At 38.3% G+C, this 18,058-nt stretch overlaps 1 protein-coding gene across 3 annotated transcripts in view; it reads left to right on the top strand.

Moving 5' to 3' along the window:
- Upf2 (UPF2 regulator of nonsense mediated mRNA decay) overlaps positions 1-18,058 on the top strand; it is a 105,822-nt gene that overhangs the window by 31,746 nt on the left and 56,018 nt on the right. For all 3 annotated transcript variants that reach the window (XM_021185922.3, XM_021185904.3, XM_021185914.3), the window contains exons 7-8: positions 1,142-1,245; positions 6,690-6,775. In XM_021185922.3, coding sequence (XP_021041581.1) covers positions 1,142-1,245; positions 6,690-6,775 — 190 coding nt within the window. The remainder of the gene's footprint in view (positions 1-1,141; positions 1,246-6,689; positions 6,776-18,058) is intronic.

Below are 18,058 nucleotides of genomic sequence, written 5' to 3'. Positions count from 1 at the left end.
CAACTTTTGAGTTTGTTAGCATTTTTTTTTCTTTTAAAGACTTTTTTATTTCTTTGTACATGTATGTATCCGTGTGAATGCACGCTATGCATATATGCAGGTGCCTACAGGGACAGGAGAGGGTGTTGGGTTCCCTCGAGCTGGAGTTCCAGGTAGTAGTGGGCTGTTTAATGTGCCTTCGGGAAACTGAAGTTCCTGTGAGTGCTGACTGCTGAGCCATCTTTCCATTCCTTGTTAGGATGTTTAATTAGAAGGATACTTTCTATTAGTATCCTAATTTCCTCTGTTTACTTCATTTTTTTATATAGAAATTTTTCTCTTTATCAGTAAGGAAAGGGGTAGATGTGGCTAGTGAATTCTCTAGACCTAACTCATACCAGCTAATGATATTAAAGGAACTGCCTGTGTATAAATATCATAGAAGGATTTTAGTTCTATGCCCTGCTTATACAGTTGGTCCAACAGATGATAGTATGCTGTGCTTTGATAGTGACTACCCTCAAAATTAGGCAGAATGGAGAGGCTTAGTTCTTTAAAGGAAAGAATTGGTAGTGCTGTTAATTGCAGAACATGAATGTCAGGCAGATAGAAAGACTAGATTTTTTTATATGCATTTTAATGAGTAGATTTTCTTTTATTTATTGTGTATGGATGTTTAAGGGTAAAAGTTTATTTATAGCTAGTATCTAAAGTATTATAATGATTTGGTATTATGATATTAGACATGTCCCCAATATCCCACGCTTTTAGAACTACCTTACAAAATATGTTTTCTTGCCTGGAGATGTGTATCAGTGGTAAAGAGCACTACCACATAGCTGTAAGGACCAGAGTTTTGATCCCAGGACTTATATCAAGGTGAACATTGTCTTCGTCAGAGATAGGAGGATCATTGGCACCAGATGGTGTCAGCCTAGCCAAAAGACATGAGTTCCAGGTTCAGGAAGAAACTGGACACTGTCTCGCCTCCACCTGCTCTGGCCTTTGCACAGGTGTACAAATCTGCACACATATATGTACATATACCACACATATATCCTCTAGGTGGTTCATTTCGCAGCTCACTAGTAGTTGGATGCTTGTTCTTACAGCCTTCGTTTATTTTTTTGTTTAACCTATCTAAAAACTGATTTCATATTAGAACAAGAAGATGAAGAAGCCAGCACTGGATCTCATCTCAAACTCATAGTAGATGCTTTCCTCCAGCAGCTTCCCAACTGTGTCAACCGAGACCTAATCGACAAGGTATTTTTTTTTTTCTCTTTTTTTTTAGTTGATTTTTTGTTTAATTAAATTTGATTTTTTAAAATTAAAATTACATAGTTTCCCTCCCTCTCTCCAACTCCTCTTATGTTGTCATCTCTTATACTCTCAAGTTCCTTGCCTTCTCTTTAGTTGCTCCTATTAAATGTATGTGTATGCATACAGGAAGTTAGGGGGCTTCTTCCAGGAGGAGGATTGCTTCTGATCTCGGCATCCCTCAGCTGCCTATAGCTCTTTGACAAGGTATTCTTATCCTTATATAATTTTACAACAGCACATAGACCTTGACAAGTCTTACAGTGTCAACTATCAGTGTTTTTTTCAGGCTGTTGCAAACCATTGAACCATTTTTTCAGGAGTCTTTTGTGAGAATCCAGAGTAAATACAGATAAAATTAGAGCTAGTTGTACATTCTTTGTTTAGAAGTATAGCTCCAGATTCCTGTTGGCCTGACACCTTTCCCCTTCATACAGTGGCCTTCATGTGCTGTTAGATGAGAGTTTATTTTAGATGGATGCTGTGTAGATTCCCAGTGGCACCTAAGGCAGCCACTCTCTTCAGAATATTCAGAGTACCCTGCCTTTTTACTGTTTTGGTGTTTGTAAAGATGTTATCATTGTACATGAATGAAAGCATTAGCACCATTTAATTAATTAATTAATTAATTATATGTGAGTACACTGTAACTTTCTTCAGACACTCCAGAAGAGGGATTCAGATCTCATTATAAATGATTGTAAGCCACCATGTGGTTGCTGGGAATTGAACTCAGGACCTTCGGAAGTGCAGTCAGTGCTCTTAACCTCTGAGCCATCTCTCCAGCCCCACCATTTTATTCTTTACACCTACGAATTAGAATTTTAAAAATGTTAACTTTCATGTAATATCCTTGCTAATTCTGCACAAGTGATTTTACTGTATTTCAACTTACACATCCATATATGTTTTTCTTTTTTTATCATTAGATTTTTAGTTTGCTTTGTAAGATATAGGGCTTTGGTATTTATTTAGCCCAGGCTAACATGGAACTTGCTGTGTAGACTGAAGCTTGTCTGGAATTTGCAGCCCATTGTATGTGGACATGTATTATTCTAGTTTGCTTCTCTGTTGCTGCGATAAACATTGACCAAGAAGTTATTTGGGAAGAAAATAATTCCTTTTCATCCTGAAAGCTATTAGTCATTCTTGAGGGAAGTTAGGGCAGGTACTGCAGTGCTGCAGGAACTTGAAGCAGAAGCCATTATTGTCTTGCTCGTGGCTCATGCCCACCTGCCTAAGGATGATGGGGTATAGGGATCAAGAAGATGCCTCCCAGTTGTGCCCTTAGGCTGTTTGATGGAGGCAGTGCCCCATTTGAAGCTTCTTCCCAGCTATGTCAAGGTGACATCTGAGATAAGCGGTCCGCGTGTATATGTCCTTTTAATCTGACGGGGGATTCATGTAAGGCACCTGTGTCTCAGAATTGTCTCAAGGAAATGGCTGCTTTGATACAGGTGCAGGCTCAACAAGTTGTTTTCATCGTAGACTGCCATTCTGTTAGCATATCCACTTAATTAGCAGAAAGCTTTCGGAAGTTGACAAGTTATGTTTGTTACTTCAAGAAAAACAACTAAAAATATTTATTGCCAGAGATCAAATTAGAGTTTCTAAAGCTTGATAGTTCTCTAGTTCTTTTTTGAAGAAATTTTATTCATGGTATTAGTTGATGGAAGATTTCTATGATGTTAAATGGTGTAACGTAAGACTATCATGTGTATATTTATAAGTTATGCACGGCTGTAAACTGTTGTTGGTTACCTGTGTACATTGCTAAGTCATGTAAATGGCCATGCAGTGCTGACTGATGTGGTAGCTTCTACCCGTGATGGTGCAGTTCCGCCACTCGAGATGGAGGTAGACCTGGGAGTGTAAAGATGCTCACAGTGGTATGTGTATTACAATCTAGTAAAATGCTGGCTCAAAAGGAAAAGAGAATTGTGATCACTGAGAAGAATTTTTTTCCTGGTGTTGGGTTTTGAACCCAGAGCCTTGTACATGCTAGGCAAGTACTCTACCACTGAGTCACCTCACTGACATAAATTAGTTCTTATCTCAATCAGAAATGCTATATGTATGTGTGAATATATGTGACCTGTGTTGGTGCCCATGGAAACGAGAAGAGGGAGTCAGAGTCCCTGCATGAAGTCCCTGCATATAGGCAGTTGTTAATGGTACAAAATGGGCCCTGGGAATGGAACTTGGGTACCTGGGGTTCTCTTCCCTCCCCTCCCCTTTCCCTCTCCTCCCCTTTCTTCTCCCTCCCTCCCTCCCCCACCCATCACTCCTACCCAGGCTTCTTTTCTTTTTCTCTTCCAAAACAGGGTTTCTATATAGTCCTGGCTGTGTGCAACTCACTTTGTGACTTGGCTGGCCTCAAACTTACTTGTTTTGTTTTAAACAGTTACTTACTGTGCGTGTGTAAGCCCCTTTGTCGTACATCTTGTTACTGTGCGTGTGTAAGCCCCTTTGTCGCACATCTTGTTACTGTGCGTGTGTAAGCCCCTTTGTCGCACATCTTGTTACTGTGCGTGTGTAAGCCCCTTTGTCGCACATCTTGTTACTGTGCGTGTGTAAGCCCCTTTGTCACACATCTTGTTTAGGGCGAAGGCTTGCTTTCCTTCTATAGTGAGGATTCTGGGCGTTGGTAGGTGAGGCTTCGTGCCAGGTGCCTTTGCCCTCAGATTCACTAACCACTACATATAATAATGAGAAAAATATAACTTTGCTTGGTTCTGCCAACCATTCTAATCTTTTGCTTTAATTTTTTTCTTCCTTTAAAAATATTTACTTTAAAATATATATATATATATATATATATATATATATATATTTACTTTTATTTTATGTGTACGGCATTTTGCCCATATGCCTATCTGTGCACCATGTGCATGCCTGGTGCCCACAGAGGCCCGAAGAGGGTGTCAGATGCCCAGAACTCACTCACAGATACTCGTAAGTCTCCTTATGCAAATTGAACCCAGGTACTCTGACAGAACAGCCAATGCTCGTAATTGCTGAGCCGTCTCTGTAGCTTCTCTAATCTTTCTTAAGTAATTAGACACATTTGTGTTCTCTAGTTATTGTGTTATTGTCCTGCAATCTGCTGATGGGAAAATAGGCACAATCACTAGATGTGGCTTACTTGCTGTCCAGTAAAACGCACTGTGAGTGTCTGGTTCATACATTGTCTCCTTCACAGAAGGGGACTGACTTTTGTTTATAGTCACTCAAAAGCAATTCACTTTTGATGCTCTAGTTTTTCTCATAGTTTATAACTATATGTGTACAAATATATGTATATAAATAAAATTTACCCCAAAGTATTCTCTTAAGTGACTTCTATAAGTAATGCCATTCATTTTCCCCCATGAATTTGATGATCAAAAAATTTGTCTTTGTTCAAAGTAAAACAGTGATTATTGAGCTTTATTTTATTTACTCGAGCATTTGAAACAATTTCTTAAAAAGCTGCTTAGTGCGTTGTCATGCAACAAACACATATGACCAACCTTATCCTTATATGGCAGACACTGGCTGGCCTGAGATTTACCACTCTGCTCTGGGTCTTGAGTACATAGGTGTGTGCCACCATGCCCGGAGTCTTGTTTGTTTATTTTTGTTCTTCTAAATATTTATTTATTTATGATATGTAACTACACTGTAGCTGTCTTCAGACACTCAAGAAGAAGGCATCAGATCTCATTACAGATGGTTATGAGCCACCATGGGGTGCTGGGATTTGAACTCAGGACCTTAGGAAGAGCAGTCGGCGCTCTTAACTGCTGAGCCATCTCACCAGCCCAGATTCTTGTTTTTTAAAAAATACTCTCAAATATATTAATTCTGGTAGTTTTTCTATGCAAGTATTTTTATTCATTTTACATAAACCCTGTGTGTACTATATTGACATTCTGTATTTTGCTTCTGATGTGCAATATTAAAAAAAATTTTATTACATTTATTAATTGTGTGGAGGGGTGCACTAGAGCACTGTTCGAGGTAGTTCAGAGGATAACTTTAAGGGAGTTGATTCTCTTAATGTGCATTTAGCTCAGGTTGTCAAGCTCAGTAGAAAGTGTCTTATTCTTTCTTATTCCTGTGGCTCATCTTGCCAGCCCCCGTGTAGAACACTTTAACACAGCTTTCTGTGTGTGTCCAATTGGCCTTTGGTAATTATGGTAAGAACAGTCTTATGTAGACCTTTAATCACCATGCATTCAGGAGGCAGAGGCAGGCAGCATTTGATGCCACGTCTCGTCTGCAGGGTGAGTTCCAGGACAGAGGTACACACAAAAAAATTATTGCCTTGTCTATTTTTCTTAAATTCATTTAGATAATGTAAGGTGAGTACAGGCATCCCTCCATATTTGCTGGTTCCACCTCTGTGGATTCCACCAACCATGTATAGTAAATACATATATGGTTTTAGAGCTTTACTGTAGGAAGGCAGAGAAGGTAAAAGAAAGAGAGGGGCCAGCCATGGCCACGTGGGGGCGGGGGGGGGGGGAGCTAGAGGTAAGAATGAGCGAGGTGAGAGCTTAAGAGTAGTAAACAGTTTGGGAAGAAACTGCATCTGTCCTAACCGTATATACACTTTTTGTTTAGGTTATCATTACTTAGGCCTATTTATAAAGCATGCATCAATTATAAATTATTGTGGTACTGTCAGGAATCTAGAGATGACTTAAAGTATATGGGAAGATGTACCTAAGTTATATGCAAAAACTGCTATTTTATATAAACAATTTGAGCACCTGTAAATTACATATTCTGGGAGATTTCTGGAACCAATCTCCTTGTGGATATACAGGGATAATTGTAGCAGCTAACTAATGTTTCTGTTTTCTAGGAACTTTCTAGACTGTAAACCTTTTCTTGTTTTTCTTTTTATGTTTTTATTAGATCTAAGACTTTGATGAAACACTAGTTATATTTTAGTTCCTAAATACTGTGTTTTGGTTGTCCTTACTAGAACTAGTAGCTTTCTTTACTTAGGCTAAGTATCCCTGACGTGACCCAGGGCCTCAAACATACTAAGCAAGCATTCCACTGCTGGGTTGTAGCCCAGACTCCTTACCCTGGCACTTCTTTATTTGTTTCAGATGTAGATTGGATTTAAAGTTACTTGCCAAATACTCATGGTGGGTGTGAAAGCTACCTTTAAGTTCTGCTCTCAACACAGAGTTGCATTTTTTAAAAAGTAGGAAATGTATATTTTGACTTATCTAGAGAAAAGACTTGTAGGCTTAATGTTATAGTTTGGGATGTACTTATTGTGTCTTAAAATTGTTAGGGGGTATTTAAGAAGAGTTAAAACATTAGTTACTTTTAGTAGCTAAGTTGAGGATTTTTTTCTTTTTTAAGAAAACAATTTTTTTTCTCTTTAGGCAGCCATGGATTTTTGCATGAACATGAACACAAAGGCAAACAGGAAGAAGTTGGTGCGGGCGCTCTTCATCGTCCCTAGGCAGAGGTCAGTATTTGGAATAGTAATCTGTTTGTAGTAATGTAAGATTAACATTTTTACTGAGTTGTTTCTTTAAAATGATCTCTTGACTTAGTTTTATTAGCTCAACAGGCATTATCATTAGCATATTTTCTAGGACCTTATTAATTTTTGTCTTGTTTTGTCCTGATGGAAGTATTTCTTCTAGTATTTACAAGCTATTTTAAGATAAAATATTTAATAATAAAAACCGCTTGCTGTGTGGTGCTCCGTGCTGTAATTCCAACACTCAGAGGAGGGTGAAGCAGGTGGAATAAGCATTAGAAGACATCCTAGGCTGTCTGTGCAGGGAGACTCTTACCTCAGAAAGCCAAACAGGCTGGGATCAGTGGTATATATATGCCGTAATCTGAGCGCACTCAGGCCGAGGCATTGGCACTGCTCTCAGTCTCTGTGAGCTGAAGACTAGCCTGGTCTGTAGAACGAGCTCCAGACCAATCAGGCCTATACAGTGAGGTCCTTTCTCAAAATGTAAAAATAAAATGAAACAAAACAAAGGAAAAAAATAGAAAAAAGAAAGAAAGTGGCTAGGTGTGGTAAGACCCATCTTTAATCTTGGCACCCTGAGGCTGAGTCAGACTGCTAGGAGGCAAAAGTGTGGAGTTCAGTTCAAGGACAGCCAGGGCTATGAAGAGAGAGCCTGGCTCAAAGAACAAACAAATAGAAAAATAAAACAATAGAAAACCCTGAAATAATAAACTTATTAATGGCTAGAAGCAATTGGTTAATTGGTTTATATTTTTCCCCTCTGAGAGGAAAATAAAATAAATTTTGTAAAGTTTTTTGGAAAAGTTTATATTTTGTATAGATATGATGGTAAGTTAGTATATGTAACTCTTAAGTGTAAATGAAAATTTTCATATTGTTTGAGCTATAATGTTAGAGAAGAGATATCCTGCATAGACATTTCACTCATTAAAATTGAAAGCTACATTAATGATGGTGTTGTTAGTAACGCAAGGTACTCAGTTACGTAACACAGAGAATTTGGATGCTGTTATTGTAATTAAAAATCTCTACCTGTGCCTTTTAGAACTATTCAGACTTTTACCTAGATCTGAAGGAAGTCCATTTTTGTAATTGGATTATTCTTTTATGAAACAAGATCTTAAATATTGAGGCTGGCCTTGGAACTCTGTATGACCCAGTCTGCCTCAAAGTTGGGTTTTTCCTGCTTTAAACTTCTCAACAGTAAAATTATGGGCATGGCCACTGTGCCTGCTCATTCCTGCTCAGTAAAAATTACCAAGTTTGTTGGGACTTGCGATAATTCTGGTTATAAGGACTTGTTCTTCAGAGGAGGACCCATGTTTGAATCCCAGCATTTACATGTATGGTAGCTTATAATGTCTGTAACTCCAGTTTCAGTGGACTTAATCTAATGCTCTATTGTGCCATGACATTGGTGGGCACTAGGTATACATGTGGTACATATACATACATGTACTCAAAATACTCATGCATGTTGAATAGAATTAAATAAATAAACCTGAAATGATAGTTTACAGCATGGTTAAGATTGGATCTTGCTTCCAAAGATAAGGATTTTATTGAAGATTTTCTAGTCCACTGATACCTAGAGTAGAGCTACTTTAGTACTGCTAAAATTTTTTCAGTGAAACCAAATCTTTACTTAAACTTTTATCTTTATTATGGGTTATGGGTGTTTTGATGGCATGTATATGCTGTATTATATGTGCCTCTGCTGCCCATCTGGGCCAGAGAGGCAGTTGGATCTCTTGGAACTGGAGTTAGACACAGTGCTGAGCTGCCTTAGATGGGTGCAAGGAATCGAACCCATGTCCTTAACCATTGCTGTAAACCTCTGAGCCATCTCTCTAGCCACTCTTTAAAATCTTCCTCAGCAGTGTAAATATGAACATTTTTATTTCAATTTTAATAGGTGGAGAGAGAAGGAGTACTAATACAGTGAGATAATATAATTTAGAAAGATGACTTTATGTTGTCTACGGCCATAACATTTGAAGTCATACACTTTTATCAAATCTAAGGTGCTACTGACTTTGTACCATTATCTTATGTACAAGTAAGAGAAAAATCTCAAATATTAAGGCTTTACTTGAGGTTCTGCTTTCATACAAATGAAAACAGAGATAATATATACACCTTGAATTGAAGAAAGTGCAACTATTTTCCCCCAATGTCTTGGATTGCTTTAAAAGTCTACATACATATATAATTTCATATTCCTGACCTATTTTGTTTTTGGGTGTACGTGTCCACATTCACATGCTTGGTACAGTGCCCATGTAGCAATCAGAAGACAACCAGAGAGTTGGTTTTCTCCTTCTACTATATAGGTCCTGGGGATTGAACTTGGGGACAAATACCTTTTCCATTAAAGTTCTCGTGCCAACGCACTTGAACTAATTTTCAGGTGATTTTTACCTTATAGGAAGAAATGCTTGCTTTTATGCTTTCTTCATGTGTTTTTGTTTGAAGGCATGTATCAATAATTATTTAGACTTATTTTTATAATATAACAAGTTAGTGTACAAAATAAAAATGTTATTTAACAAAAGAAACCACGCTGTAATGTGGTTTACCTATAAAAGACCAACTTCTTTTTCTGTATTCTGATGCCTCCACCCAAATCTGAGAAAGAAAAAGATCCTTAAGCACCCATTTGTTTACCTGAGTGCAGAGGGTAAAGCTCAAGTTCATGTTTGTGCACCAAGTGAGCTGACTCCCAGGTTCTATTGTCTGTTCTTTTAGAACTAAATTTATCTGTAAAACCCTGGGTAGAAAGTTACAATGGTTCAGTTCTGTTAGAAACGCGGACTGGAAAACAGGGGGCACTTATGAGTTTAGAGTAGCATTCTTAGCCTGTGGGTCGAAACTCCTTTAAGGGTCTAATAACCTTTTCACAGGGGTTGCCTAAGACTATCCAAAAATAGATATTTACAATATGATTCACAACAGTAGCAAAACTACACTTACAAAGTTACAATGAAAATGATTTTATGGTTGGGGAACATCACAACATGAGGAACTGTATTAAAGGGCCACAGCCTTAGGAAGACTGAGAACCACTGGTTTAGAGGAAAGAAGAAAATAGGAAAGAAAGACAACTGGCATGGTGGTATAAGCTTGTAATTAATCCCAGCACTTGAGAGAGAAAAAGCCTGGAGGATCATCCACAGATGCTTAGACTGTCTAGGCCTGAGATACTAAACTCCTGTCTCAAAACCTTTTAAAAAAAATTGTGTCACATTTTAAAACTCTGAGAACTGGACTTCATTGTCTAATATTACCTTAAATGTTTAATATAATAGTTTAAGTTGGTTACTTAAACATTGAAAAAGTATATTCTAAAATCTAATCATTAAATAATTAATTAGTGGTCAGCTATATGTTGTAACTATTACAAAAAATACAATATAATAGTGAACACATTGGTTTCATTTTTGTATTTGTATAGAGCTTAAAATGTATAGGGAAGATGAATGAATAATTCTTAGTTTCATTATCAAGAAGAAAAAAAGCAGGGCGTGGTGGCGCACGTCTTTAATCCCAGCACTTGGAAGTCAAGGGCAGGCAGATTTCTGAGTTCGAGGCCAGCCTGGTCTACGAAGAGAATTCCAGGACAGCCAGGGCTATACAGAGGAACCCTGTCTCAAAAAACCAAACCAAACCCCCCCCCCAAACAAAAAAACACACACACACAAAAAAAAACAACTGAGCTCTTAGTTACAGTAACATGTATTCAGTGTCACAACTAGAGCCAGAGCACTTCAGCACCTTGGTTAAGAACTGAGCTTAGCTGAGAAGAAAAAAGCCTTTGAAGTAGAGAACAAGTAGAATTTGAAGATTTAGTCTAGGGCAACTAACTAGAGAAGGTTCTATGAAACAAGAGTTGTGTCGTAGGAATGCCAAGGATTCTATACAAGGATGAGCAGGAGGCAAGTCTAGGGAGACAGCAGTCTGTGTACAGAGACTGGAAAGAACGTGGCCTCAAGCCATAGCATAGCACAATCCCTATCTTGGAATCCTGCCTATATATGAAGGATAGTGTGTTGTTGTATACTGTCAGCTGCAGAAGGAGGCCCTATTTGCTACTTTATCTCTAGCACTTAACACAATGCCTGGCATCAGAAGTTGATACAATTATGTGACATGTTTAATGCCATTTTTTATGCAGTTTGCGTTTGTTTTCAGATTCAATCTTAGTTCTAATTCCTCTTGTAAAGACCTGGTGTGTATAGAGTGATTCTATAGAGTGACCTGCTAAATACTCTGTTTTCTTCACCCCTGGGAGTGGAGTTTTTTCTACCATATGAGATTTTTTTTTTTTTTTATATTGGGAATGGTGACTTACCTTGTAAGCCTTAGTACAGTAGCTGTAAGCAGAACAGTGTTCTTATTTCCCTGTGTAAATGTAGTGCTCTTTAGGGTCCTTCTGGCATGTCTTCATGGAAGAAATGGGGTTCATTAGGTTCCAGTTGTTGACTTGCTGCCTACAGTATTGTCATCAGACTGGAAAAACAATCAGCTTTTTAGGAGACAGGACAAGAGCTTTGAATTTTGTACATTTCTCATACTAAGAAGTGGTTTTGAACTAACTGTACATTGCTGAGGTTTGTAGCATATAAGCCTTTAAGCCTAGAACTTGAGAGGCTGAGACAGAAGGCTTGCTCCAAGTTTGAGGCTAACCTCAGATACACAGTTATCTTAAGACTACCTTGGGTCAGAGAGCAAGATCCTGTCTCAGAATGAAAACCAAACCAAAACAAAATGCTTTGTTTTAAAATATTTGAATTGGTTTTATATGCTATTTAAAAAATAAGTTACATTCTCAAAACAAAGTGCCAGGGGTCTTTTAGTAAAAAAGTATCCCTTGTCCATTCACCCAGTTTCCATGTCTGCTAGTGGAAAACCACTGTCTTGATTCTTACATGTATCCTCAGGTTTCTTTTGCATATACAAGAAAAACAAATATAGGTTCTTCCAACCTCTTATGTATGTCTTTCTTCTCAGTATGAAAGCTTTCCCTTGTTCATTCTTAGAAGACCGCAGTGTTTCTCTTTACGAATATACCATATTTAACCATTTCAGGCTTCCCAGCCTTTTCCTGTGATTGACAAAGCTATATTTGTACTTCCTTTTTGTCTTCTTGATTATATTAGTTAGTGGTTTATTAATTTTGGTCTTTTTCCTACCAAAGCTCTCCCTAGCTTTTAGATCTGTCATTAATTATATTGTCTCACTATTATAAATTTTGGCCTTTTTAAAAATTCATTTCTGCCGGGCGTGGTGGCGCACGCCTTTAATCCCAGCACTCGGGAGGCAGAGGCAGGCGGATTTCTGAGTTCGAGGCCAGCCTGGTCTACAAAGTGAGTGCCAGGACAGCCAGGGCTACACAGAGAAACCCTGTCTTGAAAAACCAAAAAAAAAAAAAATAAAAAAAAAAATAAAAATTCATTTCTATCTTTGAGGTTATTTTATTCTGTTACTTTATATGTGTTTTGGCCTTTGAGTGTGGATCTAGATATTTTGTAGTTTTAACATGTGGTGACTTTATCATTTTTTCTTTGATACTTGTACAATTTGGCTTGCCTCTGAAGAAGATGGTTTGGTTCCTGGCAGTGCATCTTCTTCTTGTCATTAATGGCTCAGTTTCCTCATTGCCATTCATTTGGAAACTTTTATTATTTCTTGAATAAGAGAGATACCTGGTACTCTTTAAAAGGTGTGTGTGTGAGAGAGACAGAGACAGAAAAACAGAGAAACAGAGAAAGGGAGGGAGAGGTTTAGTATGGATGGTTAGACTAGTCTGGGCTGAGAAAGAAGTATTAGGGGTAAAAAGTTACTTTTTGAGCTGTTTGGATCATATAATATAGGCTTGAACTTGCTTAAGAGAAAAAGCAAGAATGTTGTTTTTATTATCTCTTTAGAATCCTGGCTTCCTTAGCCATCCATGCATATCTCTGCTTCAGCCTCCTGTCCTAAAAGGCTCCTCCTTTCTATGACACTTTATTCATCATCCTCCCTAAGGATGGAGCCTTACAGAGTGGCTGGGATTCCTTTCATCTAACATAACCAGGCTGAAGGTATGCTAGCAACAGTAGTAACGAGTAGGTCGTTTACTAGTTATTTACTGACTATGAGTATAGAAGTGCATAGAGTATATGTACATCTTGGTAGTGAGCTTAATTGATTTCCAGTGTATTTTGTTGAGGAAAATGCTGAACTCTTAATGAGCTTTATCCTTCTTTTTCCTTTTAAATAAGAACTTTTGGGGATGGAGAGATGGCTCAGCAGTTAAGAACATTGTCTGCTCTTCTGGAGAACCCAGATTAAATTCCCAGCACCCACATGGCAGCTCACAACTATCTGTAACTGCAGTATGAAACAGAACAGGCAAAACATCAATGCTCATGAAATAAAAATAAGTTACTAAAAATGTAAGGATATGGCTGACATATCAAAACAAACAAACAAAAAATGACTGTACTGGAGAATTCTTTTTAAGTAGAAACACCTGACCCCCCTTATACCTGACTTCTTACCTGTAGCATAATGTTTTCAAGATTCACCCATTTCCTAGCAGGGGCCTGCACTTGAGTGCTTTCTGTAAAGACTTGCAAATTTGCAAATAGGAAGTGGTGGTGTTGTATTTGTAATAGCCACACCACATTCAGAGAGAAAATAGAAATTTTTACATGAAATATTTAATCTTTAAATATGCATGTGTCTGCCATCCAGATCAAGTTCTGCAGCGTTTCATCATCCCCAGGGTCACTTACCTAAGCTAGGCTTTGAGTTTACAGTGAGACGCAGGGAAGAAGGGGCTTTAAAGATCTCTTTGCTTATTTTAAATACTGCTGTCGTGTGTTCTTTTAGTGCCTTTGAAGCCACATGAAGTTGGCCAGGTGCTGAGAGGTAAAGGTGCAGGATCTTGTTAGGTGGTGTCAGTACAACTCTCTTTACATGCATCACACTGGCTTTCTTCCACACAGGGCTTTCTGTAACCTTGCCTGTCCTGGAACTCACTATGTAGACCAGGTCTTGAACTCACAGAGGTCCACCTACCTCTGCCTATGTGTGTTAGGATTAAAGGCCCAGCTGGTTTTTGATATTTTTTATGAGACTTTCAAATTGGGTTTCTATCATCACTAAACTTAAAATGGAAAGAATCAGACTTGTTTCTGTTTTTGTTTTGCTTGCTCCTCTACCTCTATTAGTAAATTATACCACGTGGTGGCGCTGTTTTATTTAGAATGTCAGCACTATAGAAAGGGACTTGATTGTGGTTTCCAGAGAAAATGACCCCAGTCTTTTATTATATTTTGTCATTTTGGAATCATATTTATGTATTTTATGTGTAGCTCAGGTAGGCCATGGAAAGGTATAGGACAGCGTGTGAGAGTTGTTCCTCCTTTCACCCTGGCTTCCAGGGATCACACTTGAGTTGTCAGACTTGGTGACAAATGCCATTTCCCACTAGGCCTTGTTGCCCCTATTGTAATTTTTTTCTGTGGTAAAATTGCTGCTGTTGTTTTGCAGTGCCGAGAATCAAATCTGGGGTCTTACACATGCTAAGAAAATGCTCTGGAACTCAGAGTTCCTCCACTTTTTAAATGGAGCTATAATAGTATTCTTTCATATTCAGTGTTTTCCAAAGCAGCTTTGAGAAGAGATTAAAATTAATAGCGTTCAACAGTAAATTTTTTTTCAGTTTTTTTAGATAAAAAAATGAGGTAGGCTGAAACAGAAGGTTTTTGAGTTTAATATAGCTCCACCTATAGAGTTAGCAAATTTATGGCCAGCTATACAGAAGGATTCTGCCTTTGAGGGAGAAAAAGGGGAAGAGGGGGGTGTTTTAGTCAGGGTTTCTATTCCTTCACAAACATCATGACCAAGAAGCACTTGGGGGAGGAAAGGGTTTATTCAGCTTACACTTCCATGCTGCTGTTCATCACCAAAGGAAGTCAGGACTGGAACTCAAGCAGCTCGGGAAGCAGGAGCTGATGCAGAGGCCATGGAGGGATGTTCTTTACTGACTTGCTTCCCCTGGCTTGCTCAGCTTGCTCTCTTATAAAACCCAAGACTACCAGCCCAGAGATGGCACCACCCACAAGGGGCCTTTCCCCCTTGATCACTAATTGAGAAAATGCCTTACATTTGGATCTCATGGAGGCATTTCCTCAACTACAGCTCCTTTCTCTGTGATATCTCCAGCTGTGTCAAGTTGACACAAAACTAGCCAGTGTTTTAGAAGGCTAACTCACTAGTGGATTAAAATACAGGAAGACTTTCTCCTCGGGAGCAAGTACATGTGAGTTCTTGGTCTTTGTATTTCTTGAGCTTAGTGACTGAATACTGATCATTAACTGCAAGTGGTGTCTATAAGTCTGTGATTCTTAGAAGGATAGCTGAGGTTTTATTGTTTTAGGAGAATTGTCTTTACATTGCTCACTATTTACTGTTGGTTAATAAGTAATTATCACTATCAGAATATTTAGAATTCAGCTGTGAGAAGAAGGATCTTAAATTATTTCTCATTTATTTTTCAGAAAACTGAGTAGATTTTTTTTTTTCTCTGTATTGTGATGCAGACGTTTACTCTTTGCCAGGCCTAGTGCCACTAGGGCTATATAATCCCAGCTGTTTCAGAGATTAGTGAATCAAAAAACTCTCAAGTTCAGGGTCTCCCTGGCCTGGGGAGAGTTTGGACAATCTTAGCAACTTAGTAAGACATTGTCCCAAGAAGCAAGACCAGAGCCGGGTTATTTGCCTAGTATAAATGAGGTCCTAGATTCAAATCCCTGGTATGGAAGAAGGAGGGATGGAGAGGAGAGAGAGGAAGGAGGGAGAAAGGGGGAAAAGGGAAAATGTGCTCTGTAAATTGACTAAAATACTTCGTTTTCTACTTTAGTAACTTTCAAATGGTTGATGCTATCTACATTTTGCAGTTTAGCTCACTTAGGCTTGTATGTATATTCCTAGGTGAAAAGACAAAGTATCCTAAACTGTATTGTCCCAAGAGTGATTTATGATAGCTGTGCTTTCTGTTTTAAATGAATGAGCTTATTAAACAAAAAATAAGGCCTGGCATGGTGGCACACGCCTTTAATCCCAGCCCTTGGGAGGCAGAGGCAGGTTGATTTCTGAGTTCAAGGCCAGCCTGCTCTACAAGTGAGTTCCAGGACAGCCAGGGCTACGCAGAGAAACCCTGTCTGGAAAAAACAAAACAAAACAAAATAACAATAACTAGCAAGTAGTAGACTTATAGAAACAGCAGATAAATAACAAACGTCGTCAGAGTAGGCCGAGACAACTGGAGTAGCCTCACTGAGAAGAGCTAAGACAGCATCATCATACTGGGCTTACTGACATCCAGCAGAATTACTAGAGAAGCCCAGAGAAGGCAGTCAGTTCCTGATCACAAGTCTCAAGGCAGAGCAGAGTATCCCCTCAGGTAAGGTTTCTAAATTAAAGAACAAATAGTAACAGATAATGTCATCAAACTGGACACTTAGAAGTATCCACAAAATGGACCAGGGAAACTGACAGTCAGCGGGAGTTTCAGATTAAATTTCTCTTCCTGGATAAATTTCCCATTGCTCAATTTATGCTGCTTGTTTCCACTACAGTTTTGTTTTGTTTTGTTTTGTTTTGAGACTGGAATCTTGCTGTGTATACTGAGATCTGCTGCCTCCAAAGTGTCCAAGATCTAGCTAACTGGCTCCTAAGTGCTTCGATTAAAGGCCTGTCCCACCACTCCTCCTGGCACACTGCAGGCATTTTTAATAATGGAATAAATAACAGTAACATCAATTGGAAATAATCCTTGTTCTAGTTGTTCTCAGGGCACAAGTGCCTATGCCTGCATGCTCTATTTCTTTTCCCCATTATAGAGCCAAGAGGGGCAGCCTGCCTAGAACAGAGTCTTAGAGGATACTTGAAGTAAACCTGCTTGAGTCTGGGATATGAGTCTGCTTTCAGTAAGCTTAAACAACACATGCCATTTTACCAATATCATGTACAATCCAGAGAGCCAGGACTTGGCAGTGAGTTTAGAGCTATTTTACTTACCGTCTTATTCACAATGAAAGGAGTTTTATTTTATGAAGCAATGAAGGGAGGGTAAAATTCATTATGAGCTATGCATTTTATAGTACTTTGAGGAAATGGAGCAGTTCACTGCTACATGAAACAAAAATTAAGATTACTAATTACCTGAAACAGTGTGAAAGACAAACTGTTCTTGAGTCCTTAAGCTGTTTTAAAGATCCCCAATACAGCCGAAAGCACCTACTTATGGGTTACTGCTTACTTTAAGATGGGAGTAATGCCATCACTTTTGTTTGGATCAGGAAAACCCTCCAAGTAGGTTCAGTCAGTTGGAGAAAGAAGAACACATACATACACTGGGATGGCTATTATTGCTTGTCAGCTTGACTGCACCTGGAATTAACAAGACTGAAATTTTTTTCTTTTTTCTTTTTTTTGGGGGGGGACCTGGGGGGTGTTCGAGACAGGGTTTCTCTGTGTAGCCCTGGCTATCCTGGCACCCACTTTGTAGACCAGGCTGGCCTTGAACTCAGAAATCCACTGCCTCCGCCCCCCAAGTGCTGGGATCAAAGGCGTGCGCCACCACTGCCCTGCCAAAATTTTTTTCTTAATTAAATCACTTCAAGTGGGAAGACCCACTTTAATCTGCATCTTTGAAGTGGAATGATCCACCTTTAATATAGATCTTTTGAGATAGGAAGATCTACTTTTAATATGAGATAAATTCAAGACCGAGTCTTAGAAAAATCCAGGCAGATATGTAGAAAAAGAAACATTAAAGCCTCTCTCTCTCTCTCTCTCTCTATATATATATATATATATATATATATGCACACACACACATATATATATAGATATATACACACACATACATATATATACACATATCTATTACATACATATATACACATATATGTATATATTTGTATATGTATATATATTTTAAGGCTTTAATGTTTCTTTTTACCTATGTGCATATATGTATGCATATATATTTGTGTATGTATAATATATATATAAAATCTCATAGTTTGATATGTTTGAAATATTTAACATCTACTGGAGGGCTAGAAAGATGGTTCAGTGAGTCAAAAAGCCATTAGTATATACGGATGAGGCCCTGAGATTGAATCTTTTTATTTTTTTAAAGGAGGGGGATGGTACTTCTTTAATATGGTGGGATAATATGCATCTTAGAATACATGTTAACAG

This window comes from Mus caroli, unplaced genomic scaffold, assembly GCF_978045245.1.
Source record: "Mus caroli unplaced genomic scaffold, Mus_caroli_1 scaffold_2, whole genome shotgun sequence".
Taxonomy (NCBI): domain Eukaryota; kingdom Metazoa; phylum Chordata; class Mammalia; order Rodentia; family Muridae; genus Mus; species Mus caroli.
Note: the sequence above shows the minus strand (reverse complement) of the source record. Positions and strands in the feature narration are given on the sequence as shown.